This window comes from Balaenoptera physalus, assembly GCF_965194825.1.
Source record: "Balaenoptera physalus genome assembly, chromosome: 12".
NCBI classification, from domain to species: Eukaryota; Metazoa; Chordata; class Mammalia; order Artiodactyla; family Balaenopteridae; genus Balaenoptera; species Balaenoptera physalus.
Window position 1 is genome coordinate 18,459,093 of NC_138897.1, and position 27,980 is coordinate 18,487,072.

Sequence of the window (27,980 nt, forward strand, 5' to 3'; positions counted from 1 at the left end):
ACATATACACACTATTATATATAAAATAAACAACAAGGACCTACTCTATAGCACAGGGAGCTCTACTCAATATCTTGTAATAACCTATAATGGAAAAGAATCTGAAAAGAATATATACATACATATATATGTATGTATGTGTGTTGTGTATATATATATACACATATATATTAAAAAAAACTGGGGACTTCCCTGGTGGTGCAGTGGTTAAGAATTCGCCTGCCAAAGCAGGAGACACAGCCTCGAGCCCTAGTCTGGGAAGATCCCCCATGCCACGGAGCAACTTAGCCCGTGCGCCGCAGCTACTGAGCCTGCGCACTAGAGCCCGTGAGCCACAACTACGGAAACCCGCGCACCTAGAGCCCATGCTCCGCAACAAGAGAAACCACCACAGTGAGAAGCCCGCGCACCGCAACGAAGAGTAGCCCCTGCTCACCGCAACTAGAGAAAGCCCGCACGCAGCAACGAAGACCCAATGCAGCCAAACAAATAAATAAATTTATTTAAAAAAACAAAACAAAACTGAGTCACTTTGCTATACACCTGAAACTAATACAACATTGTAAATCAACTATACTTCAATAAACCAACCTCATGAGGCAAAAAAAAAAGTAATAAATAAATGAATTTCTAACATGTTTGACACAATATTAGCACAGGCAGAATAGGGATGCAATCTGTCTCATTACCGGTGAAGGGATCCTCACTGACAGTCTCTTGGTATATTATTGATTCTCTTAGCTTCCTACACGAGAGGCAGGGTGTACTATGATATTTGAATATATAGACACTATCCATAATAGGAAAAATTAATTTTTTATCTTGAATAAAATATGACAGTAGTAAAACTTTGGAAAACATGCAGCAATCAGAATGGATAACCAACACAGCCTTGGTATATTAAAGCATTCATGCTTTCAAAATGAGAATGAGTGCTATATGCTTATACATACTCTTCATACAGCTGCTTATAAGTCTAGAAAATTACCTACACTTGAAAGATTATAAACAGGATGATGAAGAATTATGAAGGTAAATAGGTGGTACAAACCTATTCCTAAGCTTCTGAAGGACAATTTGGTAATATGTATTCAAAAGACTTTAAAAATTAATATGCCCTTTTATAAAACAATTTCACATTTAAGAATTTATCCTAAGAATCATTCCAGATGTGCAAAATTAGTTAGTTATCTTAATTCTCAACCCCCACTGTTGATAAGAGAAAAAAAAATTAGAAAGTAAAATTCTGAAATTTCTAATAAAATTAAATAAATGACAGACTGTCATTAAAAATGTTGGAATACACTTAGTGACACAGAAAGATGATCAGACCATCTTTAGAAAATATCTGTATTTTCCATAACAATGTGTTATGGAATTTTTTTAAATAAAAATTAATTTCAAAAACATGATGCTGAATATATAAAACATATGAAAGTAGTCTCAAAATCTACGAGAATTAAGTGTAATGGGAAAAAAGAATATTACAGAACATTATGTACATTGTGATATATTTTAGAAAAAGGTTAGTTCTGCTTTCTGCTTTTGCTTCCTTTACATCACCAAAGTTTACTCTGGTTTCAGAGACTATGCCATAATTCTAGACATTGCTTTTAAAATGTAACATCCAATTAAACTGGTAACACAAGTCCAAATTCAAAAAGGTAAGATAAGAGCTAATTCAGGCAGAAGCTTTAGGTACTTTTTCAGAAAGAAAGGACAATATATTAAAAAGAAAACCTAATTTGTTAATTGTTCTTACCGGCAGCGAACATCACGCACTAGCAAACATATAGTCACATATACCATACATATTATCATATATGCTGCTAAGAGGTAGGGATTTAACATTGTCAAGTGAAGGAACAAACAGGTTAGGTGCCTGATATTCCCATTTTCACAAACCCATGCTGCCCCCTTCTGGAAAATTTTGGAGGCATATGACAATACAAGTTTAATAAGATATAATGAAAAGTAATCATTTTTAACTAATCTATTAGAGAACTTAGCCTATATGTTCACACTGAGAAACATATATATTTTATATGCTTCAAAATTTATTTTGAAACATTTTCGAAAAATTCTGTTCTGAATAAAGTTCTAGCAGTAGCAAAAAGCTGTGATAACCTAATCATCCATGCCAATGGGAGAAGGAAGTAATATTAGATATATATTTACTAAAAGTAAATAAAACACAACACTTTAAAAAGTCACATTTTTTGTTCCCTTCAATACTCATTCCCGTCACTCTCAAAAGCAAACAGAATCTGAATTTACTATTTATCTTTCCAATTCAATTTTAATAATTTTACTACCAGCAGCCTTAAAAATATCTGCCCTCCCTTTCAGCTGCTCTCTTCCTTAGACTCCGCAGGCATTGGGCACACTCTTTTGGCCTCCCCTAGCCTAGAGTTCAGATTTTGGAAATTCACTCAAGCCTACCTCTGACAGCTATTCAAATCTGGAAATCATTCTGTCTCTAACCTCTCAGTGTTGCTTTAATGTCTCAGTTATTAGAATAAGATTAAGCTAAAATGCTATAGTTCTGAAGTATTAAAACATAGTATAGGGATTTCCCTGGTGACACAGTGGTTAAGACTCCGCACTCCCAATGCAGGGGGCCTGGGTTCAATCCCCGGTCAGGGAACTAGATCCCACACGCATGCTGCAACTAAGAGTTTGCATGCCAACTAAGGAGCCCGCGAGCCACAACTAAGGAGGCCGAGAGCTGCAACTAAGGAGCCCGCCTGCCGCAACTAAGGCCCAGCACAACCAAACAAATAAATAAATATTTTTTTAAATAGTATAAGATATAGAGAACAAACTAGTGGTTACCAGTGGGCAGGGGGAGGGAGGGGCAATATAGTGGGAAGAGACGGGCAATATAGGAGTGAGGGAGTGGAAGGTACAAACTATCGGGTGTAAGATAGGCTTAAGCATATATTATACAACAAGGGGAATATAGCCAATATTTTGTAGTGACTGTAAATGGAAAGTAACCTTTAAAAACTGTATAAAAATTTAAAAATTTTTAAAAAACAGTATACAAAGTCTCTGTAGGATTATAAAATATTGCACTCAGGATGAAGGGAACGACATAGCTGGAGAACAAGAGGGAAAAAGAGACTTGCTTTTTATTGATAACCTTTAACACTTTTTGCATTTTATATACCTATTTATAAAATATTTTAAGACACTACAGTAAATAATATTCCAAGTGCAGATGAAAACTGAAAACAGTAAGGCACTTAAAATTTTAACAAGCCTGTTTTTAAAAAGAATTTTCTAAAAAGTCTTCTATATGAGTATTTGAAGTGACAGTCTTATTTAATAATAATATGAAGGTTCCATTTTAAATTTGAATCCTATTAAAACTGCCTAAGAACCATCACATCTGAATAGCAATATATAAGATCAAAACCACTCATTTAAAAGCAATAAGCACAACTTGGAATGACAAACAAAAATGGCACAGAACTTTCTTTTATATTTATATTTATAGTATTATTTTGTATTATGTTATATAATATTCACATACTATTTTAGTAGATAGTTTCACTTCTGTTTCCTTTCATATATATTTCATATATATATATATACAGTACACATACCTTTCATACCTATATACATTATATGTATATATTTCTTTCATATGTATGGATGGTACATTTTGTTTTCTTAAGAAACCGAACCACAAAAAAAAAAAAAAGCCACCTCAAACTTAATTTTTTCCTTTACATTCCATAATCTTAAGGAGAAAGAAATAGCAACAGCACATAACCTAATAATAGAGATCTCAACACTTCAAGTTCTACCACCCCTCATGAAGTCAATATACAGTTAGTCAAATCTCACAGGATTTTTTGAGAGTTTACCAAAGTTCTTTGTTTCTCTGAGTACCTATGATATGCCCCTGCCCTTATCCACCAAAGCATTTTGTTAGGATCTCTCCTTTACCATTTATAGTCAGCCTTGTAACAGACTTACTTAAATACTTGCCTGACTCTCCTCCTAAAATATGTTTATATTTCTTGGAACACTGAAATGCATCACTTGGCAGATAGTAATACTGCCCAAAAAAACTTGTAGAATTTTTGTCAATAACCCTTTGGCACTATACAATCCTGAATTACTTCAATATTTCCTATCTCAAAGGATATCTTCAGGAAACTTTTAAATTTTCTTACTGTATTTTAATTCTTTAAAATAATCTGTATCATATGAAAGTTAAATCTCAGTTAACTAGACTATTCAGGGAATCAAACTCAATTTCAAAGCACTTTGCCTAAATGGAGTTTTACTATTTGGGAAAAAATAAATAAATAAAATTCCTCTAAAAAATGAAAAACAAAAACCTTCAATGTACAATAAGCATAAAATCTATTCAATATAGGTACTCTACATAACACTATAGGAAATGCTTATCATCTATGAACATGTCAAATTTTTAAATAATTAAAACTCCCATTAATAAAGGAATAGAGAAATAGTGTATTAAAAATAAAGTATATAGAACCACTGAGTCTGGCACTAAAGTAATACTAATCTATAGCAAGAATTTGGAAAGATTTCAGGTAAAAAGATGCTAAAAGAGCACAAAAATGAAGGAGTGGGGAAAGAAAGGATGACAAAGAAACACCTGGACAGTAGACAAGTAAGATGTGCATGTGTGTGGAGTTGTGGAAGGGCGTATAGTCTGTCCTCAAAGCTCATCTCCAGCCACAGCATCTTTTCCACCCAGCAGGCAGGATTTCATTTTTTGTTCACTGTCTACCAAAGCCAGGAGACAATGATTTTGCTCAGTACTTTTTCTTAACAACTTCCTATATTTTGGTAAACATGAAATGACCACAAATTAAGAAAGAAAAAATCATCATAATTGTATATTCTTAATTACAATTTAAGTCATTTTTAAAATGCAGCCAACATTTCTCTGTTTTAGAACATCTTTTCCTGGGGCAAAAAAAAATTGCAAGAAATCAAAACTCAACTTCTTTCCCAATCTACCTAAGATAAAAACCAAAACCCTATTCTAATCAAAAAAGCAGATGACAAACTTTTCAGTATTTATCTTTAATCATTACAGTTGGTAAATATTTATAATCTTCCAACTACCAGATCACTTTAAAATAAAAATTTTCTTTGCTAAAAGAAAATGACATTGGATCAATTTATGAGGACAATTCAAGTATTAAAATCCGCATATGATGTTGTTAACTCTAATCTCAGCAAAATAGTCATCTGCTAAACATTTAGCAAATATCAAATTCTTAGCTTTTTATTAATCAGTTAGGCTATTTGATTTTCAAACATATTAGCTGCTGGACCTAAAACTACCAGCTAAATGAACAGCCTAATAACTAGGCAGGCATTATTTACTTGTCAAATTATCACAAAGCTAAAAGCAAATTTGTCTTAATCAGTACTTTTGAAAGTTAATTAAAAACAAGAAAATTCTACTGTTAAGCCTATAATAAGTAAATTATTTTCCAAGTACCAGACTTCCTTGTCTGTGTCTCTCTTCTTCGTATTTCCCAGGCAACTAGCACCTCTGGCGGGCACCTAGTCTAGTAAGGAGACCATTCTCTATTTAGTTGCATATATGTCTATTAGGTAGCTTTTACTCACTACAGATTATTTCTAAATGCAGTTGATCAAAAAAATTTTATTGTATTAAATACCCACTTGAAAATTTTTAAAAAGAAACCAGAAAATGCTCTCATATAAATATGTAAGCTAAAAAATATATTAATGTAGTTCAAAAAGAAAATATGACCTTATGGAAACCACTCAAAAAAACTTTCCTTTTAATACCTGTAATTAAAAATACACACACACACACACACACACACACACACATACACACTCTAGTATTTTCAGTGTTTTATTCTTATGAAAACAAAAACCAGCCAAATCAGAAATGGTTGCACTAAACTGAAATAAAATACTCTAAATTATCAATTTCAGCATTAAAAAATTAGATATTTCCCCAAATTTGCAGTCAGAGATCAAAAAACTCATGTTTTAGTATGGGGCGTTAAGTACTGTTAAATAAAGTTTAGGGCAGGGGTTCTAACAGTGCTGTAACTTAGTATAATGACAATGATACCTGTTTCACTAAAATAAACATACAATTGGTTATTTAAATAAATACACAATAATTTTTCTCAGTGATGAAGATTAAAAGAAACGAACAACCAACTGGGAAGAAAGAAAAAGGCAAAAAATTTTTAAAAAGAAGGAAGAGGATAATTAAGTATCTGAATTTTCAAATCTGGCAGGGGAAAGAAAGAGAGAGAGAGACACTGGTACTAGAACCTCCTACAACATCACCAGTATCAAGTCAAATGAAATCTAGCACTGGCAGAACATGGCAGATAACATACATTACCAGGAAGATTAAGGAAGTAGAAGGGCCAAGGAAGATTTTCTGAGCTTTGAAATGAGACTCCTTGTGAACACTGGATCAGATACAGAAGTCAAATGCCTTTCATTTCAGTAAGACCATAACTGGTGATGCTGAAGGGATTATGATAAGCATGAAACATGTGTGCAAGAAGACGGTGTGTCTGTGTGTTTGTGTACGTGTGTGCACACACACATGTGAGTGTGTGGGCATAGTGATGATGCCAACAGAAGTGGCTAATCACATGAACAAGTTCATGATTAACAAACAGTAAAAGAAATTATGGGTCTGTTATTCATCCATCCTAAGTTCTCCTAAAATCTCCTATTTCTAAAATTATTAGGCTGTTTATATTTGACATCATGGCCTAACCTACACGCACATCACTAAGAAAGCAATCTGCTTTCACAAAGGTATGTACAAAATTTTCCAAAATCATTTTCAGTGCCTGTTATACTTTCTCTTGTCACAATAATTGTTTATTTAAACGAACTCTAGGGAATTTCCTGGCAGTCCAGTGGTTAGGACTCAGTGCTTTCACTGCCGGGGCCCAGGTTTGACCCTTGGTCAGGGAACTAAGATCCCACAAGCTGCATGGCGCAGCCACAAATAAAAATCAAAATAAACGAACTCTATTTATAAGTAATGAGAAGTATTTTGCTTCAAACTACCAAAGTATACGTTTACTATCTTTCTGCTCAGATGAAGCTGAAAATAATGAGATTAGAGAATGACTTTGGGGATACTTAAACTACTTTAGAACAAAAAATTGAAACTTCAGTAAACATATTCTAAATTACTACTACATTTCGGGGACAAGCCATGCTATTTAGGAGCTAATAACAGGAAAAAAAAAAACTATGTGCATCTTCTACTTCTATGTGCCCAATGGTAATAATTGTAACTTTTGCCTAAACATCACATTACCACTGTTTAGTTTTTAAATTAAAAGGATTTTTTAATTCTCCTGCCACATTTTAAGTTACTCTGGACTTCATTTATAGTAAGCCTAATAGCAACACAACTTGACTCTACCACAGTGAAATAATCTTTCATGATCAACTTACACTGCAGTTTTCAGGCGGAACCAGAAGCTGAGTAATCTCGCCACCATGAACACAGAAGATGTGTTTCATTTCTCCAGAAAAAATGTCCCAAATTATGACCGAAAAATCCACACCTCCAGATATCAGATATCTTTGATCATAACGAGCTGAGACCTGATGCGGATACAACAAACATGTGACTTTGTTCCGATGACCACGGAGTGTCCTGTGAGGTGGCCAACCTGTGAACGAAGTTTTGGATTTAGCTATACATTTTATCATTGAAAAGGCTTCTAGTTTTCTAGAACTGCTCTGTAGTTCTAGAAATAAGGTAGCTACATACCACATGAGACTACTGAACTCTTGCAGTGTGGCTAGAGTGGATTCATATGTGCTATGAATGTAAAATATACATGAGATTTCAAAGACTTAGCACCCAAAAACTGTAAAATATCTCATTAGTAATTTTTATATTGATTACAAGTTGAAATGAAAATAGTTTTGCTGTACTAGGTTAAAGAAAATATATTATTAAAATTAATTTCTCCTGCTTCATTTTTACTTTTCTTAATGTACCTATTAGAAAGTCACCTATATTGTTACATATGTAGTTCTACTGGACAGCATTGTTCTAAAAGATTACCAGTATTACTGATAATATGATAATTACTAGTACACTATATAGGTACCCAATAATAAATGGAATTATTAACACATATCAAAGAGATAAAATTAGATACCTCTCTATTTACAGTCATTACATGGTGTTTATTCCAATAATAGACACTAAGTACAGTTGATCCTTGAACAACAGAGGTTTGAAGTGCACAGGTCCACTTATATGCAGAGTTTTTTCAATAAATATTTACTATAGTACTACACAGGGGCAGCTGATTGAATCCAAGGATACAGAGGGCCAACTGTAAAGTAATATGCAGATTTTCAACTGTGCAGAGGGTCAGCGCCCCTAACCCCCTGAGTTGTTCAAGGGTCAACTGGAGTGTATTTTATTAACTGCACATTAAATTCTACCAACTACATTGCACACTAACAACTACACGGATTCACTGTATTTGTTAAAAACAAAGAGTGTAGACATTGTCAAGTTCATGGTTACAGAGTTCTCAAAACACTTTAGACACTAGTAGATCCTCAGGATACCTCTGCGGAGCATGTGCTCCCCTTGCAGCAGCTGCACTATGGCTGTCTGCGTGGCAGGTACAATAACGATGCTTCCATCTTCACGGCCACAAACGAGTCGTCCGTGGGCTGGTATGTACACACTTGCGGTCACCTTAAGAGGTTCATTACTACTGGGAATGACACTCAGCTGATCTATAATTCCGGCAGGACAAGGATTCAGTTTATCAAATGCCTCTTGCAAACTAACAGAAGTTCTCATTTCCAGCTCTGTGGAGGTTTTGTTTGGTATAAAAGAAAAACATTTAAGCATTTTAGAAAAAACATTAAACATATAAAAATAAATGTGCTTACAGATGATTCAGTAATATACCAAAGAATAACTGTCATCAACTATAATTCTAAGAAGAAAATGACATATGTACATTATGAATTTGCTATACAGTGGCTGGTATTTAGGTTGTTAAATTTAAAAAATTGAGAAATTACTGCTAGTGATTTACTAGCACCTCCTGTACCTTCCTGTTTATCAGGTGTGTCTGATATGTTCCAAATATTCAATCTTCCAGAAGAATCACCCTGAATCAATAGTTTGTGGAAGTATTCCTTACATCCATAGAAGAACCGAGTAACAGGAGGACAAATTAGCAACTGTAAAAAAAAAAATTTGTTCAAATACCGTTAGTTATCTTTTTAAACAAAATATTTCACACATTAACATTTTTTCAGATTAGGATGTTAAGTACTTTGCCTCAGTACCAGAGTTAAAAAAAAAGTTGCATTTATAGAATGAGTATTCAATAATATTTTAATTAATTTTGTAGCACTGAAACACGTATCAACTAATACCCAAATCCAGTACATAGAACACAAATGAAAACTAAATATAGTCTTTCTCTAGAATTAATATTTTTATTCTTTTTCTCCACTTTATAAAAACCACAATGCAATTATCTGTCTGCTATTAAGCAATTAATACAAGGATATACCCCCCTTTACCAAAAAGAAAATTCTCCACTTAAAAGGTCAAAAGGGGAGAACAGGCTAATCTGAGCTTTCTGCCCATCCCTGATTAGTCTCCAAGAGTAGATGCAAAACTAAACTACCAAGCTTGTACAAGTAGAGGACTCTTTTTTTTTATGAGAATATTTTTCAACTAATGGCAGGACACTTGATCACATTTACATAATCCACTTGAACCCAGCCTGATATGTTTGCTATAAACTACTAGGAACAAAAACCATTCATTAGGGTGTTGTGTACACTTTCATTTTTAAAACAAATTATTTTTTCTGCTTAAGATCCTGTGCCTTCAGTGAGATCACTTATTTGAAAATACTAAATAGTGGTGGACTCCTAAACTTAAAGTTTAGATTATTAATATACTAAAACTGTAGTATTAAAGCATAGAAGCTCATCCTAAAAAGCAGTAAAAAATCGACTTCAGTGTTTAAACATATAGTTAACAAATAATCTGTATTCAGTATCAGTTGTTTCCTAAAAAGCATTATCCTATAGAAATTATATGCATTAAGCATAGTTAATTACTTGATTTAACTTAAAGCCTGAAAATTACTAAAAGTTTTAATTGATAAACAACATGCTTAACTAGGAAAAGTTGCTACAACAGCTGTAATAACCAGTATTTCATATTTCAATGTGTATCTAACACCACACAGTACATATATTTTAATTTAAAATGTATTGGGGAGCTGATACATAAAGAAACATGGTATGTATTTGTTTTGTTTCATGGTGTTTTTTTTTTTTGGCCGTGCCAGCAGCTTGCAGGATCTTAGTTCCCTGACCAGGGACTGATCCCAGGCCCCAGCAGTGAAAGCGCTGAGTCCAAACCACTAGACCACCAGGGAAATCTCATCATGTATGTTTTTTATATAAGTCATTATCCCTTGATTTAAATAGAAGTGACTATCTAGTTTGGAGAGCAGTAAGTAGGAGTTTAAGTTAAGAGACTAAAGGACAGGTCATAGAAGATCTTAATTGTACATGGATGTATAAATTCTATATATTCAAAATATTCATGTAAAAATTAATTCCCTTCCCTTCGCAATCCCTCCACATAAAGATGGAACAAAATGTTCAGAATGAAAAAGCTGTGGAAACCTAGAACTTAAGTAAAGGAAACTTTATTTCCAAAACCAAAGCTTCTTTCTTTTTTTTTTAAAAGTCATAGGTCTTTTTTTTTTTTTTCTTTAATTTATTTATTTATTTATTTATTTATGGCTGTGTTGGGTCTTCGTTTCTGTGCGAGGGCTTTCTCTAGTTGTGGCAAGTGGGGGCCGCTCTTCATCGTGGTGCGCGGGCCTCTCACTATCGTGGCCTCTCTTATTGTGGAGCACAGGCTCCAGACGTGCAGGCTCAGTAATTGTGGCTCACGGGCCTAGTTGCTCCGCGGCATGTGGGATCTTCCCAGACCAGGGCTCGAACCCGTGTCCCCTGCATTGGCAGGCAGATTCTCAACCACTGCGCCACCAGGGAAGCCCCAAAGCTTCTTTCTTAATGCTCAAAGAATAGAGAGTTGAAAACCCAGTACTAAGTGCATTTCAACTTTAAATTGATATTAAGTAGGTTTTTAGAAGTCATAATAAATTTGGTTTTTATAGGGAAAAAATGTCTTTTTTCTTTATTTCTAATGCCTAATAATTTAAATCACTACATGATTTTGGGGAGATACTGCAATACCTTGTTCAAATAATAATCAGTCAGCATTATTACATAATTATCTTTGTCCTTCTAAAATTACATCTCTCACTATGTTTATAACTGCATGAGTATAAAATCAATTTATACCATCAATATGAATTTTATCAAAAAGTCATTGCCACTTTGTAATCAGTATAAGACCATTTTTATTCCTGGAGAAAAGTGAATGCTACATTATAGGCATATTATAAGCAAATCTGAAAATTGTGCTTATAATAACTGACGAGGTCAAAATGTTTTACAGCATCTAACACACAGCCTTGAATTGTATTGAATCTTCCAAATGTTTAGCTACCAAAGACACCAATAAATATAGTTGTAAAAATTTTTCAACATAACTACCAATTATATATGATACCTGAAGAATTTTACCTCTTTATCTGTTCGATCCAAGAGGCTATGTTGTACCGGAGGAACTAAATTTTCAACTGCTTTCCCCACATCACTGCGGAATGAATCACTAGCTGGAAGGCAACTGAAAATGAGAAAAATACAACATTCAGTAAAAATACTGACATTAAATATTTTATCATACCATATGATGACCTTTTTTGACAATGGACAAAATATGGATGTTTTAATTATAGTTAATTTAATATAGGCATGAAATTTAATAATTAATGTTACTAACATACCCTACTTCAAATAAAAACTCCACCTAATTTCTGTGCTTAGAAGTTAAACCTCAATTACAAATCTAACTTAAGTTCTCAAGTTTATTGCCTAAATTAAATATTTATACTTCCTACATTTTCATACTTTCAGGTTATACCCCAAATTTGGAATCTTTTGCTTTCAATTAAAGTCCTAACTTATTATTTATTGAATACCTGGCAGGTAGTTTGTAAATATAACTTTGCCCATTTTCAGTCCAAATGATGACTTTATCTGCCGAGACAAAGTCACCTCCAGTCCATGTCTGTCCATTTTCACTTGGACCCGAGCACAGCAGGGAGTAGTCTCCAGCATCAAATACCTACGAGGAGTAAGAGATTCGCAATCGTTTTAAAAACCATAAAACAAAATAAGACAATTTAACCATATAAAAACTTCTTTTTGGCAGTAACTGACTGAGAAAGTCATGCTGGTGGGTTGCAGTACCATCTACATGTTGTTTTCGTATGTGTTTCCCTGATGATTAATGAAACTGAACACCTTTCTACACATTTACTGGCCACCTGGCTTTCCTCTCTTGTGAAATGTTTTTGTTCGTTTTCCTATTGGGTTGTCGGTGTTTTTCTTCTTGACCTGTAGAAGTTGTTTTTTATCAATAATAGATGAGTCCCTCATCATATTGTACACCATAGCTATCGTCTCTCAGTCTGTGGGTTGTCTTTTTTTTTTTTTTAAATACATCTTTACTGGAGTATAATTGCTTCACAATACCGTGTTAGTTTCTGTTGCACAACAAAGCAAACCAGCCATATGCATACACATGTCCCTATATCCCCTCTCTCTTAAGCCTCCCTCCCTGTGCTATGCTGCTGCTTCCCACCAGCCAACTATTTTACAGTCCGTAGTGTATATACGTCGATGCTACTCTCACTTCACCCCAGCTTTGCCCTCCCACCCCATGTCATCAAGTCTATTCTCTATGTCTATCTCTTTATTCCTGCCCTGCAACTAGGTTCATCAGTACCACTTTTTTTTTTTTAGATTCCATATATATGTGTTAGCATATGGTATTTGTTTTTCTCTTTCTGACTTACTTCACTCTGTATGACAGATTATAGGTCCATCCACCTGACTACAAATAACTCAATTTCGTTCCTTTTTATGGCTGAGTAATATTCCATTGTATACATGTGCCACATCTTCTTTATCCATTCACCTGTCAATGGATATTTAGGTTGGCTCCATGTCCTGGCTATTGTAAATAGTGCTGCAATGAACATTGTGGTACATGTCTCTTTTTGAATTATGGTTTTCTCAGGGTATATGCCCAGTAGTGGGATTGCTGGGTCGTATGGTAGTTCTATTTTTAGTTTTCTTAAGGAACCTCCATACTATTTTCCACAGTGGTTGTACCAATTTACATTCCCACCAACAGTGTAGGAGGGTTCCCTTTTCAACACACCCTTTCCAGCATTTATTGTTTCTAGCTTTTTTGATAATGGCCATCCTGACCAGTGTGAGGCGATACCTCATTATAGTTCTGATTTGCATTTCTCTAATAATTAGTGATGTTGAGCATCTTTTCATGTGCCTCTTGGTCATTTGTATGTCTTCCTTGGTGAAATGTCTATTTAGGTCTTCTGCCTATTTTTTAACTGGATCATTTGTTTTTTTGATATTGAGCTTCATGAGCTGTTTGTATATTTTAGAGATTAATCCTTTGTCTGTTGTTTCATTTGCAAATATTTCTCCCATTTGTAGGGTTGTCTTTTTGTCTTGTTTATGGTTTCCTTTGCTGTGCAAAAGCTTTTAAGTTTAATTAAGTCCCATTTGTTTATTTTTGTTTTTATTTCTGTTACTCTAGGATGTGGGTCAAAAAAGATCTTGCTGTTGTTTATGTCAAAGAGTGTTTTTTCTATGTTTCCCTCTAAAAGTTTTATAGTATCTGGTCTTACATTTAATTTAAGTCTTTAATCCATTTGGAGTTTATTTTTGCGTATGGTGTTAGGTAGTGTTCTAATTTCATTCTTTTACATGTAGTTGTCCAGTTTTCCCAGCACCACTTATTGAAGCGACTGTCTTTTCTCCATTCTATGTTCTTGCCTCCTTTGTCGTAAATTAGGTACCCATATGTGCGTGGGTTTATCTCTGGGCATTCTATCCTGTACCATTGATCTAGTCTTTTCACTCTTGTGTGTGCACTTAAGAGAAGGCTGATCTCACATGATTTTAAAATGCTTACAATGGGCACACAAGAAACTGGTATTAGCTACTGCCTCTGGGGAGGGGAAGGGAAGTACCCCAGGGGAAAAGGGTGTATATTTTTCACTGCATCCTCTTGCACTTTGTTTTACTTCTATTTGGATGTGTTTTAAGTTTTAAGACAAAGGAAGGATCCCATATGGCCTACTACAACAAAGCAGCTGCTAGCTTTTCTTCTCTAATCTTATTCCCAAACAGTCTTATGGTAAGGCTGTCCACTCTGAGACAGGATAGCACAGTAGTAATGAGAGCAGCTGCTGCAGTCAGGCTGCCTGAGTTGTATAACCTTAGTCACTTGTACAACCACCACCACTCGTATAATCTTAGCCAAGTTATTTATCCCCCCTACGCCTCAGTTGCCTCATCTGCGAAATGGGCAAAGCCACAATTCCTGCTGTGGCAGGTGGCCTCTAAAATGGCCCCATCGATCACTGACTCCAGGTAGTATTAGGAACCTCACGTAATCCTCTCCCTTGAGTATAGGCGGCATTTTGTGACTGTTATTAGAGAACTGAATGTGGCAGAGGTAATGGGATCTCAGCTCTAAGATTAGGTGGGTCTTGGGTCTTGGCTATACCTTCTCTTGCTCACTTTTTTTTTTTGTTTTGCCACGTTGTGCAGCATGTGTGGCATCTTAGTTCCCCAACCACGGATTGAACCTGTGCCCCTGAATTAGGAGCATGAAGTCTTAACCACTGGACCACCAGGGAAGTCCCTCTTGCTCACTTATTCTGAGGAAGGACAGCTCCTGTGTTGTGAGCTGTCCTAATGGAGAGGCCCACATGGCAAAGAACTAAGGTCTCCAGCCAACAGTCAGTAGGACCTGAGGCCTGTCAACCACCTGGTGAGTAAGTTTGGAAGCAGACCCTCTCCTAGGTGAGCCTTGGCATGAGGTAGTCATCCCAGTCGAAACCTTCATCACAGTCTGTGAGAGACCCTGGGCCAGAGGTACCCAGCCAAGCCATACCCAGATTCCTGACCCACAGAAACCCAAATTCCTGACCAAAAACAGATGATTCATATTTGTTGTTTTAAGTGACTAACTTTTGAAGTAATTTGTTACACAGGATTAGATAACTAACATACCACCCCTCAGAGAGTTATTTCCAAATAATACATGGAAAGCTTTGAAAAATATGCTGGCATATCAGAGCCAGTGATCAAAACTTGATGGCTCTTTTTCTGTTATGGAAATATTAAAGTCTGGCAATGTGGAAGTAATATATACCTTCCATCATTAGCTCTTTAGTGACAGAAGAAGACCTTGCCAACTCCAAAATGTCAGAAAAGAATGGCAGTTGGGATAATCACAACCTACAAAGATACAGCCAACTTGCAGAAAACTCACCACCATTGCCCACGCTGTACTGACAAGACAATGAAAAATATGGTAGCAAAAGGCAGAAATTCAGATCAATAGAACTAACAACCATTAACTGAATCATTCTATGAACCAAAACAAAAAAGACAACTATATACAGCCAAATTCCATACCTCAAAACATGATATCAAAATCAGACCAAATGTTTCAAATATTCTAACACCAAGCTCCGCCTTACAATTATCTTTGGAACTCTGATAAACCAATATCATGAAGGGCAAAAATACAATTTCTTACTTATGTAGTTATCTTACCCTCCAATACTTGGAGCACACAACCAGAAGCGACCTCTGTGTGAATGCACAAAAAGAGATGCTTTGGCAATTCTGACAATAAATTGGTTTGGATTCCTCTTCAAATATTGGCTCAGTATCCTGAAAAGAGAAAGATCTGTAAAACTTTAGGATTGGCTGGGTCGTCAGTTAAAATTATCACACAATGATATAGAAAACAAAATGAAATAAAGGCATCTCTTGATATGTTCATCAATTTAGCCCCTCACGTGAGAACCAAGGTAGTAAAAAGCAGCAAAGATACACTCTAAAATCATCTGGGTACAACATCTTTGCTACAAAGCTACTTAAGATTAAAATACTAATGAGAGTCAGAGTGTCATCACTGGCAATGACAGACGATAAAAATTTGAGTCATTCCTAATTTTTATAGTTACATGTGCTTGTAGGTTAAAAGAAAAACCTCATCAATTCCTGCACTTTCTCCCAGATTCAATGTCTAAAAATTCCCTAACTGAAGAGATTAGTATCTATACTGCCAGAAAATTGATCTGCTTTCTTATTGATAAAAAGTAACAAGGAATTCAAGTCCAAAGAACTCAGAGGACTAAAACTTGCTTCGTATCCTCTTTGTGGCGGTTTGCTTTTTTTTTTCCCCTCAAGCAAACTACCTTTTAACTTCAAATTTAAACAGAAGCAGTTGAGGAAAATCCTCTTCTGTGTTTCTCTACTTCAGATCCTGTACAGTATGTTTCTCTGCTTTGCTCCCTTGATAAGGCAGATATCTACCCTCAAAAGGGGAAAAAAATAATTCACGTACAGAGAGAGCATACTTGGGGACTCTTCTATACTATGTCAATAAGACTATTGAAAAGAATAGCTTTTTCCTTCCTCTTTAAGTAAAAAAGAGAAGGGGCCTATCATGACTAAAATGTAAGACTCCATAATAACAGAAACAGAGAACTCACTTCCAGCCTCATTTGTCTCACCTGCAGGCCACTTATTTCCGAGGTAACAATCCACACCTTCAAGATGCCCGTCACTGAGAGCGCCACCACGGTGTCCTCTACACCGAGAAGGAAGAAGAAGCCAGTTACAAGCACAACATGCTTTCTTTCTAAACAATAATATGGTTACAACAGTGACATGGACCATGGTTTGCTTTTTTTTTCTTTTTTTTGCATCACCCTCCCTCCCACCCTCTGTATCCCACCCCTCTAGGTGGTCACAAACCACCGAGCTGATCTCCCTGTGCTATGCAGCTGCTTCCCACTAGCTATCTATTTTACGTTTGGTAGTGTATATATGTCCATGCCACTCTCTCACTTCGTCCCAGCTTACCCTTCCCCCTCCCTGTGTCCTCAAGTCCATTCTCTTCATCTGCATCTTTATTCCTGTCCTGCCCCTAGTTTCTTCAGGACCATTTTTTTTTTTTTTTTTTTTTTAGATTCCATATATATGTGTTAGCATACGGTATTTGTTTTTCTCTTTCTGACTTAACTTCACTCTGTATGACAGACTCTAGGTCCATCCACCTCACTACAAATAACTCAGTTTCATTTCTTTTTATGGCTGAATAATATTCCATTGTATATATGTGCCAAATCTTCTTTATCCATTCATCCGTTAATGGACACCTAGGTGGCTTCCATGTCCTGGCTATTGTAAATAGAGCTGCAATGAACATTGTGGTACACGACTCTTTTTGAATTATGGTTTTCTCAGGGTATATGCCCAGTAGTGGGATTGCTGGATCATACGGTAATACAGTGATTGTTCAGTGATTGATACAGTGCCTGTATCAATTTACATTCCCACCAACAGTGCAAGAGGGTTCCCTTTTCTCCAACCTCTCCAGCATTTATTGTTTGTACATTTTTCGATGATGGCCATTCTGACCGGTGTGAGATGATATCTCATTGTAGTTTTTTTGTTTACTTATTTATTTATTTATTTATTTATTTATTTATGGCTGTGTTGGGTCTTCATTTCTGTGCGAGGGCTTTCTCTAGTTGCGGCAAGTAGGGGCCACTCTTCATCGCAGTGCGTGGGCCTCTCGCTATTGCAGCCTCTCTTGTTCTGGAGCACAGGCTCCAGACGCGCAGGCTCAGTAATTGTGGCTCACGGGCCTAGTTGCTCCGTGGCATGTGGGATCTTCCCAGCCCAGGGCTCGAACCCGTGTCCAATGCATTGGCAGGCAGATTCTCAACCACTGCGCCACCAGGGAAGCCCGTCATTGTAGTTTTCATTTGCATTTCTCTAATGATTAATGATGTTGAGCATTCTTTCATGTGTTTTTTGGCAATCTGTGTATCTTCTTTGGAGAAATGCCTATTTAGGTCTTCTGCCCATTTTTGGATTGGGTTGTTTGTTTTTTTGATATTGAGCTGCATGAGTTGCTTGTATGTTTTGGAGAGTAATGCTTTGTCCGTTGCTTCATTTGCAAATATATTCTCCCATTCCGAGGGTTGTCTTTTCGTCTTGTTTATGGTTTCCTTTGCTGTGCAAAAGATTTAAAGTTTCTTAGGTCCCATTCGTTTATTTTTGTTTTTATTTCCATTTCTCTAGGAGGTGGGTCAAAAAGGATCTTGCTGTGATTTATGTAACACAGGGTTCTGCCAGTGTTTTCCTCTAAGAGTTTCATGGTGTCTGGCCTTACATTTAGGTCTTTAATCCATTTTGAGTTTATTTTTGTGTATGGTGTTAGGGAGTGTTCTAATTTCATTCTTTTACATGTAGCTGTCCAGTTTTCCCAGCACCACTTATTGAAGAGGCTGTCTTTTCTCCACTGTATATTCTTGCCTCCTTTATCAAAGATAAGGTGACCATATGTGCGTGGGTTTATCTCTGGGCTTTCTATCTTGTTCCATTGATCTATATTTCTGTTTCTGTGCCAGTACCATACTGTCTTGATTACTGTAGCTTTGTAGTATAGTCTGAAGTCAGGGAGCCTGATTCCTCCAGCTCCATTTTTCTTTATCAAGATTGCTTTGGCTATTCGGGGTCTTTTGTGTTTCCATACAAATTGAGAAATTTTTTCTTGCAGTTCTGTGAAAAATGCCAGTGGTAGTTTCATAGGGATTGCATTGAATCTGTAGATTGCTTTGGGTAGTAGAGTCATTTTCACAATGTTGATTCTTCCAATCCAAGAACATGGTATATCTCTCCATCTATTTGTATCATCTTTAATTTCTTTCATCAGTGTCTTATAATTTTCTGCATACAGGTCTTTTGTCTCCTTAGGTAGGTTTATTCCTAGATATTTTATTCTTTTTGTTGCAATGGTAAATGGGAGTGTTTTCTTAATTTCACTTTCAGATTTTTCATCATTAGTGTATAGGAATGCAAGAGATTTCTGTGCATTAATTTTGTATCCTGCTACTTTACCAAATTCATTGATTAGCTCTAGTAGTTTTCTGGTAGCATCTTTAGGATTCTCTATGTATAGTATAATGTCATCTGCAAACAGTGACAGCTTTACTTCTTCTTTTCCAATTTGGATTCCTTTTATTTCTTTTTCTTCTCTGAGTGCTGTGGCTAAAACTTCCAAAACTATGTTGAATAATAGTGGTGAGTGGGCAACCTTGTCTTGTTCCTGATATTAGTGGAAAAGGTTTCAGTTTTTCACCATTAAGGACGATGTTGGCTGTGGGTTTGTCATATATGGCCTTTATTATGTTGAGGAAAGTTCCCTCTACGCCTATTTTCTGGAGGGTTTTTATCATAAATGGGTGTTGAATTTTGTCAAAAGCTTTCTCTGCATCTATTGAGATGATCATATGGTTTTTCTCCTTCAATTTGTTAATATGGTTTATCACGTTGATTGATTTGCATATATTGAAGAAGCCTTGCATTCCTGGGATAAACCCCACTTGATCATAGTGTACGATCCTTTTAATGTGCTGTTGCATTCCGTTTGCTAGTATTTTGTTGAGGATTTTTGCATCTATGTTCATCAGTGATATTGGCCTGTAGTTTTCTTTCTTTGTGATATCTTTGTCTGGTTTTGGTATCAGAGTGATGGTGGCCTCGTAGAATGAGTTTGGGAGTGTTCCTCCCTCTGCTATATTTTGGAAGAGTTTGAGAAGCATAGGTGTTTGCTCTTCTCTAAATGTTTGATAGAATTCACCTGTGCAGCCATCTGGTCCTGGGCTTTTGTTTGTTGGAAGATTTTTAATCACAGTTTCAATTTCAGTGCTTGTGATTGGTCTGTTCATATTTTCTATTTCTTCCTGGTTCAGTCTTGGAAGGTTGTGCATTTCTAAGAATTTGTCCATTTCTTCCAGGTTGTCCATTTTATTGGCATATAGCTGCATATAGTAATCTCTCATGATCCTTTGTATTTCTGCAGTGTCAGTTGTTACCTCTCCTTTTTCATTTCTAATTCTATTGATTTGAGTCTTCTCCCTTTTTTTCTTGATGAGTCTGGCTAATGGTTTATCAATTTTGTTTATCTTCTCAAAGAACCAGCTTTTAGTTTTACTGATCTTTGCTATCGTTTCCTTCATTTATTTTTCATTTATTTCTGATCTGATCTTTATGATTTCTTTCCTTCTGCTAACTTTGGGGTATTTTGTTCTTCTTTCTCTAATTGCTTTCGGTGTAAGGTTAGATTGTTTATTTGAGACGTTTCTTGTTTCTTAAGGTAGGATTGTATTGCTATAAACTTCCCTCTTAGAACTGCTTTTGCTGCAGCCCATAGGTTTTGGGTCATTGTATTTTCATTGTCATTTGTTTGTAGGTATTTTTTTATTTCCTCTTTGATTTCTTCAGTGATCTCTTGGTTATTAAGTAGTGTATTGTTTAGCTTCCATGTGTTTGTATTTCTTACAGATTTTTTTCCTGTAATTGATATCTAGTCTCATAGCGTTGTGGTCAGAAAAGATACTTGATACAATCTCAATTTTCTTAAATTTACCAAGGCTTGATTTGTGACCCAAGATATGATCTATCCTGGAGAATGTTCCATGAGCACTTGAGAAGAATATGTATTCTGTTGTTTTTGGATGGAATGTCCTATAAATATCAATTAAGTCCATGTTGTTTAATGTATCATTTAAAGCTTATGTTTCCTTATTTATTTTCATTTTGGATGATCTGTCCATTGGTGAAAGTGGGGTGTTAAAGTCCCCTACTATGATTGTGTTACTGTCGATTTCCCCTTTTATGGCTGTTAGTATCTGCCTTATGTACTGAGGTGCTCCTATGTTGGGTGCATAAATATTTACAATTGTTGTATCTTCTTCTTGGATGGATCCCTTGATCATTATGCAGTGCCCTTTGTCTCTTGTAATAGTCTTTGTTTTAAAGTCTATTTTGTCTGATATGGGAATTGCTACTCCAGCTTTCTTTTGATTTCCATTTGCATGGAATATCTTTTTTCATCCCCTCACTTTCAGTCTGTATGTGTCCCTAGGTCTGAAGTGGGTCTCTTGTAGACAGCATATATACAGGTCTTGTTTTTGTATCCATTCAGCTAATCAATGTCTTTTGGTTGCAGCACTTAATCCATTTACATTTAAGGTAATTATCGATATGTATGTTCCTATTACCATTTTCTTAATTGTTTTGGGTTTATTATTGTAGGTCTTTTCCTTCTCTTGTGTTTCCTGCCTAGAGAAGTTCCTTTAGCATTTGTTGTAAAGCTGGTTTGGTGGTGCTGAATTCTCTTAGTTTTTGCTTGTCTGTAAAGGTTTTAATTTCTCCATCAAATCTGAATGAGATCCTTGCTGGGTAGAGTAATCCTGGCTGTAGTTTCTTCTCCTTCATCACTTTAAATGTGTCCTGCCACTCCCTTCTGGCTTGCAGAGTTTCTGCTGAAAGATCAGCTGTTAACCTTATGGGGATTCCCTTATGTGGTTTGCTTTAATGAAATTAAATAATAGCATGTTTTACAATTAGCATGAAAACTTAATTCTGTATTTTATGAAATAACAGAAAACAGATTTCTAAATAGGTTAATGAAGATGATCTAAAATTTGGAGTTCAAGGAAAAGGTTTTTTTAGCTGCTTGATTTATTTCTAACTTACAAGTTTTAATAATTTCAAATATTCTTGATTACTATACTATGAAATAACTTTTTTAAAAAAAAAGTTTTTAAGAATTTAAAAAACTAAAAATCAAACACACAACTTTTATTCTTCAAAGTTCACTTTTAGTTATTCGTCATGGGGGAGCACAGTCACTTTCTTTCTTCAGGGCACACATTTCCCCTTTTCCCACCTCCTAGCCCGCCATTTTATTGCACACCACACCCTCCACAGGCCATGATCAAGAGAAAGACATAACATAAAACCTAAATTCATCAGCTTCGGGTGAGGGAGCAGTCACAGCACCACAGTAATATTCGTGAACTCTGAGAGGAGGGGGCGTTAGATAGCAGTCTAATGCAGGCTCCAGAGTGAGGGAGTATGCGTTCAAATCACATTTTCTTCACTAATTAACCAGTGAACTGTGCATAACTTAACTAACCTATCCTAAATTCAATTTGCTTATCTGTAAGCAAATGTAAATGAATAAAGTAACGACAGTACCTACTTTAATGGTCTGTTATGAGAATTAAGACACACCACAGGTATAGCCCTCAACACATCAATAAAAATTAGTTATTACTGTTATTTAAAAAAGTGTTTGCTACATTTCAGTATAAACTTTATTTGTACTGCCTGGCTCCATAGGCAAGGTAAAGCACTGAAATGCACTGATTACAATTCCACAATCTCTGTACGAAGAAGCTAGAACAACTACTCACAAGTTTGTCAATTACTGTAAAAGTGCAACATACCAATATATCTAAAATTCTTAAATATCTACACACTAGTATAGGGTAAAGCAGATTAAAAATTGTGTATGTTAGCAACTTTATAATCTGACAACACTTAGAAATGCATGCACAGCACAAAATTTTCCATTAAAGTTACATTCTATCCTATTCAGACCAGTGTGTACATGTATATTTCACATGTGGATATTTCCCACACACACCTAGATAACGCTTTTTGTACCTATGTACAAACTATTTTTAGAGACTTCATCTAATCTGGGCAGCCTTCCTACTTGCCCTCAAAGTCCCTTCACTGCCTTCACTAATTCTAGCCTCTGTGCTATTTCTCTATCTCGTCACATTTCACACCCTGAACTGCCATTTGTTTATATATCATCCTCCCTTACTAGAATTTGAGTCCCTTCAGTAGTTCAATCCTTCGTACCTATAAGACGGTAGGCACTCAATAAATATCTGCTGAATGGCTGTCGAATAAAAAGCTATGTGCTGATTTCCAACCATAAGAGGTAATAAAGGAAAGCTCCCACGAAACTGAAGGCAGTTCACCAATGGAGGTGGTGTAACACAGTGGTAAAGTAACCGCTCTGGGGTCCATCTGGGCACCAGTAAGCCACAAACTTGCTCTGTGATCTTAAGTAAAGACTCCACCATGCTAAACTTCACCCATCTCCGCATTCACACATCCTAAGACAACTGTACCTATCCCACTGGGTGCTGTGAGAACTGTTACCATATGTAAATGCTCAGCATGCGCCCGATACTGTGAGCACTCGGTAAATGAAGTCTCAGGGCGGTGGCAGTGGTGCTAATTACAGGTCAGCCTTTACAGAAGAGCACACAACTATGAGGCATTTGGGAGGAAAAAAATGCTCCAAAAGAGACATATAGGAATATACATGTTCAGTATTAATTACTGTTCTTTTCCTGAACAATTTTACTTTCGTTCTCACAATTGTTACTGAAAGGTTTCAATGGAAATGAAGAAAACATACTTGTATTTGCTGAGCATCAACTACACACCAAGCACTTACCAGGAACTTTCATTAAATTTAATTGTGTACAATCCCCTCCCTTTTCATCATCTCCACAAAAAAATGGAAACACTTCCTATGCCTCTTCAGCAAGTGACAAAACCGGGCCCAAGAAATACACAGATAAACTACAGTTCCTCCCACCATACCTCCAAGGGGTTAAGATATTCTTCTTCCACTTCAGAAAATCACTGACACACTCTAAGACAGCCAGAAACTAGTGATCTATTCCATGGAATGGAGATAATGTAACACTTTAAATCTTAATTCAATCAAAGACTCCTTTATGAAGGTAGAGACAGACCATAAATCATGAGAGTAGTTATTTCTTAAACCTAAGAATAAAATATAACAAAGTATATTAATATGCGACACATCATACAACTCTACAGTAAACTAACCATTAAGTCATAGTGTAGAAATTCCTAAAGGGCACACTGACCTTGTGTTCGGTGGGATCGAATAATACTCATGGAGCTAATCCAATCTGGAGAGATCTTTGATACTAAGGAGTACAGCACCTCAAGGCTGGTGGCATCCACCACGAGGATTTCGGGATAATGGCCATGGCACAGAAGCCTTCCTTCTCTCTGATTTCCAACAGAGAACTGGTAGAACTAAAAGGAAGAAGATTTTTAAATGTTCTTTACTTGAGATACTTGATTCACATGGACTCATCAAGCTTATTATGATGCTCAATTTCTCCAGTAATATTTCCAGACGTGTACTATATGGTACATATTACATGCATCTATGTATACACATGTCTACACATGTGCAGACATCAAGTTACATTAATATTTCAAAATATCTAACAAAATTATTTTCTTCCTAACATCTTATCTTCCTTTCTGAACTATTTGGGAGGAGAATTCATGATAATTCTTTTTTGTCCTCCTGTAGCATCTAAAACAGGGCTGTTGAATGAATTAATAAAACACCTGAATAAAATCAGCTTCACAAATCAAAGCAAAAGGGTAGCTCACGTGGGTCACAAAAATAATATGAGTTTGAGATGAATGAGAATCAGTGAGTATAGGTTTATAATTACTAGTTATGACCAAATAAAATTTAGAAGCAAGGATGATTCTGTTCAAATATAATCAGAAGTAAATTCTGAGTAATCTAAGTGTGCTATTGTAGATTAGAGTGTGAAACAACCGTTATAAACCATTCTCATAGTGCACATTTATACTTTGTGGAAGAAAAATAGAGGAAGAACCAATACAATGGTGTTACTCATGCCAAGAATAACTCAAAAGGGTAAGATGAGTTTCCATCAAGCAAAGAGCAGAGAAAGAATGACTCTAAGACCAACAACTTATCAAAGGTTCTGTCTTCCCTTAGCCTCAAAAAAAAAAAAAAAAAAAGTGACTCTCTTAGTGGAATGATTCTCCTAGAGGATTTTTAGAAGGTAAAGACATCTAGTAACCAGACTACTACTTTCCAAGGGATTGGACCTTATACAAATCACGTGAGGGCAAGCTAGACACCACACAAGGGGCAATGCTGTAACCACTCCACAACTGGGGAGATAAGTAAGAAACCCAGGTCCAGTCTGCTCCCACACTCATCCATCCACTGCTCAGAGCTCAACGCTGCATGTGAAGGAAGACAATCTTTTCTCAACTATGAAGTCCCCTGCACAAGGAGCACAACTTCTTAAACATAAACACTGAGCACGGAGTACATTAACTAAGTGCGAGGTAGCACCACTAAACCCCAGAGAGGGGCCTAATAAAATGTAGACTATCATGGGGGGACCTCTAGATCTCAGGTTGATCCATAACACACGATCTGGGCTCCCAGGGACTGCCAGGCACTTGCATGCATATAATAATGTGACCATAGGTAGCCTTAACCCACAGAAGGGGAGGATGTGTGAAGGAGAAAGGGATGGGTGCACGTAAGCAAACTTTGTCAGTGCTCACTCAGCACCAGCCAGGAAAGACATGTGCACTGCAGTCACTAGAGAAGAGCTCTGCCCTGAGGGCAGGGATATTTTATTAGATCTGCCTGACTAAATGCCTCTCACTTTTGCGTGAAAGTTATATTCTCAAACCATCTTCCGAACGCTGATTTAGCTTCCAAGACACTTTGATATGGGCAAAAAAGGTGTCTCTAATGGAGAAATAGGTTTTCCAAATATTAAAAAGGGATGCCCCCATGTGATAATTTAATAAGTTGGCACTTCCTTGTGATTTCAGTAAGTGCCAATGCCATCAAGGTTCATCATTTCTACATATATAAAAACAACCTGGGGACTTCCCTGGTGGTGCAGTGGTTAAGAATCTGCCTGCTAGTGCAGGGAACATGGGTTCAAGCCCTGGTCCAGGAAGATCCCACATGCCACGGAGCAACTAAGCCCGTGCGCCACAACTACTGAGCTTGCGCTCTAGAGCCCGTGAGCCACAACTACTGAGCCCACGAGACACAACTACTGAAGCCCACATGCCTAGAGCCCATGTTCTGCAACAAGAGAAGCCACCGTAATGAGAAGCCCGCACACCGCAAGGAAGAGTAGCCCCCACTCGCCGCAACTAGAGAAAGCCCGTGCGCAGCAACGAAGACCCAACGCAGCCAAAAATAAATAAACAAAATTTTTTTTAAAAACCTGCTTCTGAACCTGAGAGGGTGAGGATCACGCAGGAAACAACTGTCACACACACTAGTAAATGCCAAAAAGCATCCTCTACTTAGAGATGGCTGCCAATCTAAATACAGAAGGCCTAATACAGGATCTGATAAATAGTAGGCACTGAAAATATACTGAATAAAGATAATTTTGCCTAAAATATAAACCAAGTTTTTAAATCATAAAATTATACAACAGTTAAAATATTTATATCCAATGAGTTTGATACTTATATATAATTTTCCAATTAAATTATCTATAAAGTCAATGAATCTAAATGATTTTATTATCCCTTTTCTCTTTACAAATCTTGATGATTCTTCATATGATAAAAAATAAATAATACAGGCCCTTTAAATAAAAAGTATATGCCATAACAGCATTGAAGAAGCAATTTTTAAAAGGACTTTGCCAGGGCAATATGTAGTCACTAAAGATTTATATCACACTAACCATCTGTGAAAATTTTCCTTTGCTTTTCTAATTTGTGTTAGCACAGAAGGTTTTCTTTCTCAACAAATGATTTTACTTGTTTGTTTTAAGGGAGGCAGGATGACATAACAGAAAGAACACAGTGCCTAGAGTCAGATAAAGCTGATTTGGGATCCTAGTGCCAGGAATGACTCACTGTGAGACTGGGGCAAGTCATTTAATCACTCCGGCTATCAGCTTCCTTATACATAAAAGGATATACTCCTACCTAATTTGTCAGGATGTGGGGAGGACTAAATGAGAAAACATACAAGAAACACCTATATAATATTTGCTATAAATGTGAGTTCTCTTCTCTTCTCTTCCCTCTTCTTCCCCACTGAGAACATAAATCACATTTTCTATATACATTGTAATTTCCCAACACTCAACACAGCAAATGATGAGTAATCTGAAGCACAAAGAATTTGACAATTATGAAAGAACAAGGAAGAATACCAGGAATGTAAGTGAGAAGCTATAAATTCCTGTGCAAATTCCTGAGTAAGCCAGGCATATGAAATGGTCCTTTCTTAGAGTTGTGAAGTCAAAACACGAACTCAAGAACCAACTGCACAAGCAAGGAAAAGGGCATCATCCCCAAAGTGGATTGTGTCAGTCATGAGTGGGATCACAAAGGCTTTAGCAAGAGAGAATTCCATTATTTAGGATCTAGAACACTTACCCAACCAGTAAAGGGGCTCTCAGCTGGGTAACCGGGATAGTCAGAGAGCAGAAGCGGCGGTGACAACGGCTTACCTTACGTCTTTCCACATTAGTCTCCTCTTCTTTGTTTTCCTCCCCCACTACACTGTCTTATGAAAAACACTTTTACTACTCTAATTCTAGTCTTCCTGTCCTATTACCCATCCCCACCCACTTCTCATATAAAAATATAGACTCAATGTTTAAAAAACATTTTTTCAATTGTACACCTGTAATACACTGTGCTGACTTGGCCAGTTACAGAAATTGATACTGACCTGTATGCCAGTATGTGTGCAAGCTAGTTTTGTAAATTCAATACATCTGCCATCATTCACGTCCCAGAGGCACATCTCTCTGTAAAATAAGATAACAGCTGACTTTAAATCTGAGTTTTGAAAGCACTGTTCAACTTTGTCACAGTGGTTTAAAATTAATCTTCCATTGAAACTGACATATTTCCGAAAAAGTATTGATAGTATATAGTCATTACTGCTGTTCATCAAAAATTCTGCTCCTCCCACCCACCATCCTAAACTCCCCTCC

At 36.3% G+C, this 27,980-nt stretch overlaps 1 protein-coding gene across 6 annotated transcripts in view; it reads right to left on the reverse strand.

The window, feature by feature from the left end:
• Positions 1–27,980, reverse strand: part of WDR7 (WD repeat domain 7) — a 366,979-nt gene that overhangs the window by 313,262 nt on the left and 25,737 nt on the right. For 3 of the 6 annotated variants that reach the window (XM_082416400.1, XM_082416401.1, XM_082416403.1), the window contains 9 exons: positions 27,713–27,791; positions 24,066–24,240; positions 16,797–16,873; positions 15,829–15,948; positions 12,147–12,292; positions 11,689–11,791; positions 9,102–9,243; positions 8,614–8,862; positions 7,474–7,694 (listed from right to left, as the gene is read on the reverse strand). In XM_082416400.1, coding sequence (XP_082272526.1) covers positions 7,474–7,694; positions 8,614–8,862; positions 9,102–9,243; positions 11,689–11,791; positions 12,147–12,292; positions 15,829–15,948; positions 16,797–16,873; positions 24,066–24,240; positions 27,713–27,791 — 1,312 coding nt within the window. The remainder of the gene's footprint in view (positions 1–7,473; positions 7,695–8,613; positions 8,863–9,101; positions 9,244–11,688; positions 11,792–12,146; positions 12,293–15,828; positions 15,949–16,796; positions 16,874–24,065; positions 24,241–27,712; positions 27,792–27,980) is intronic. The other 3 variants (XM_082416402.1, XM_082416405.1, XM_082416404.1) reach the window with 1 other exon arrangement.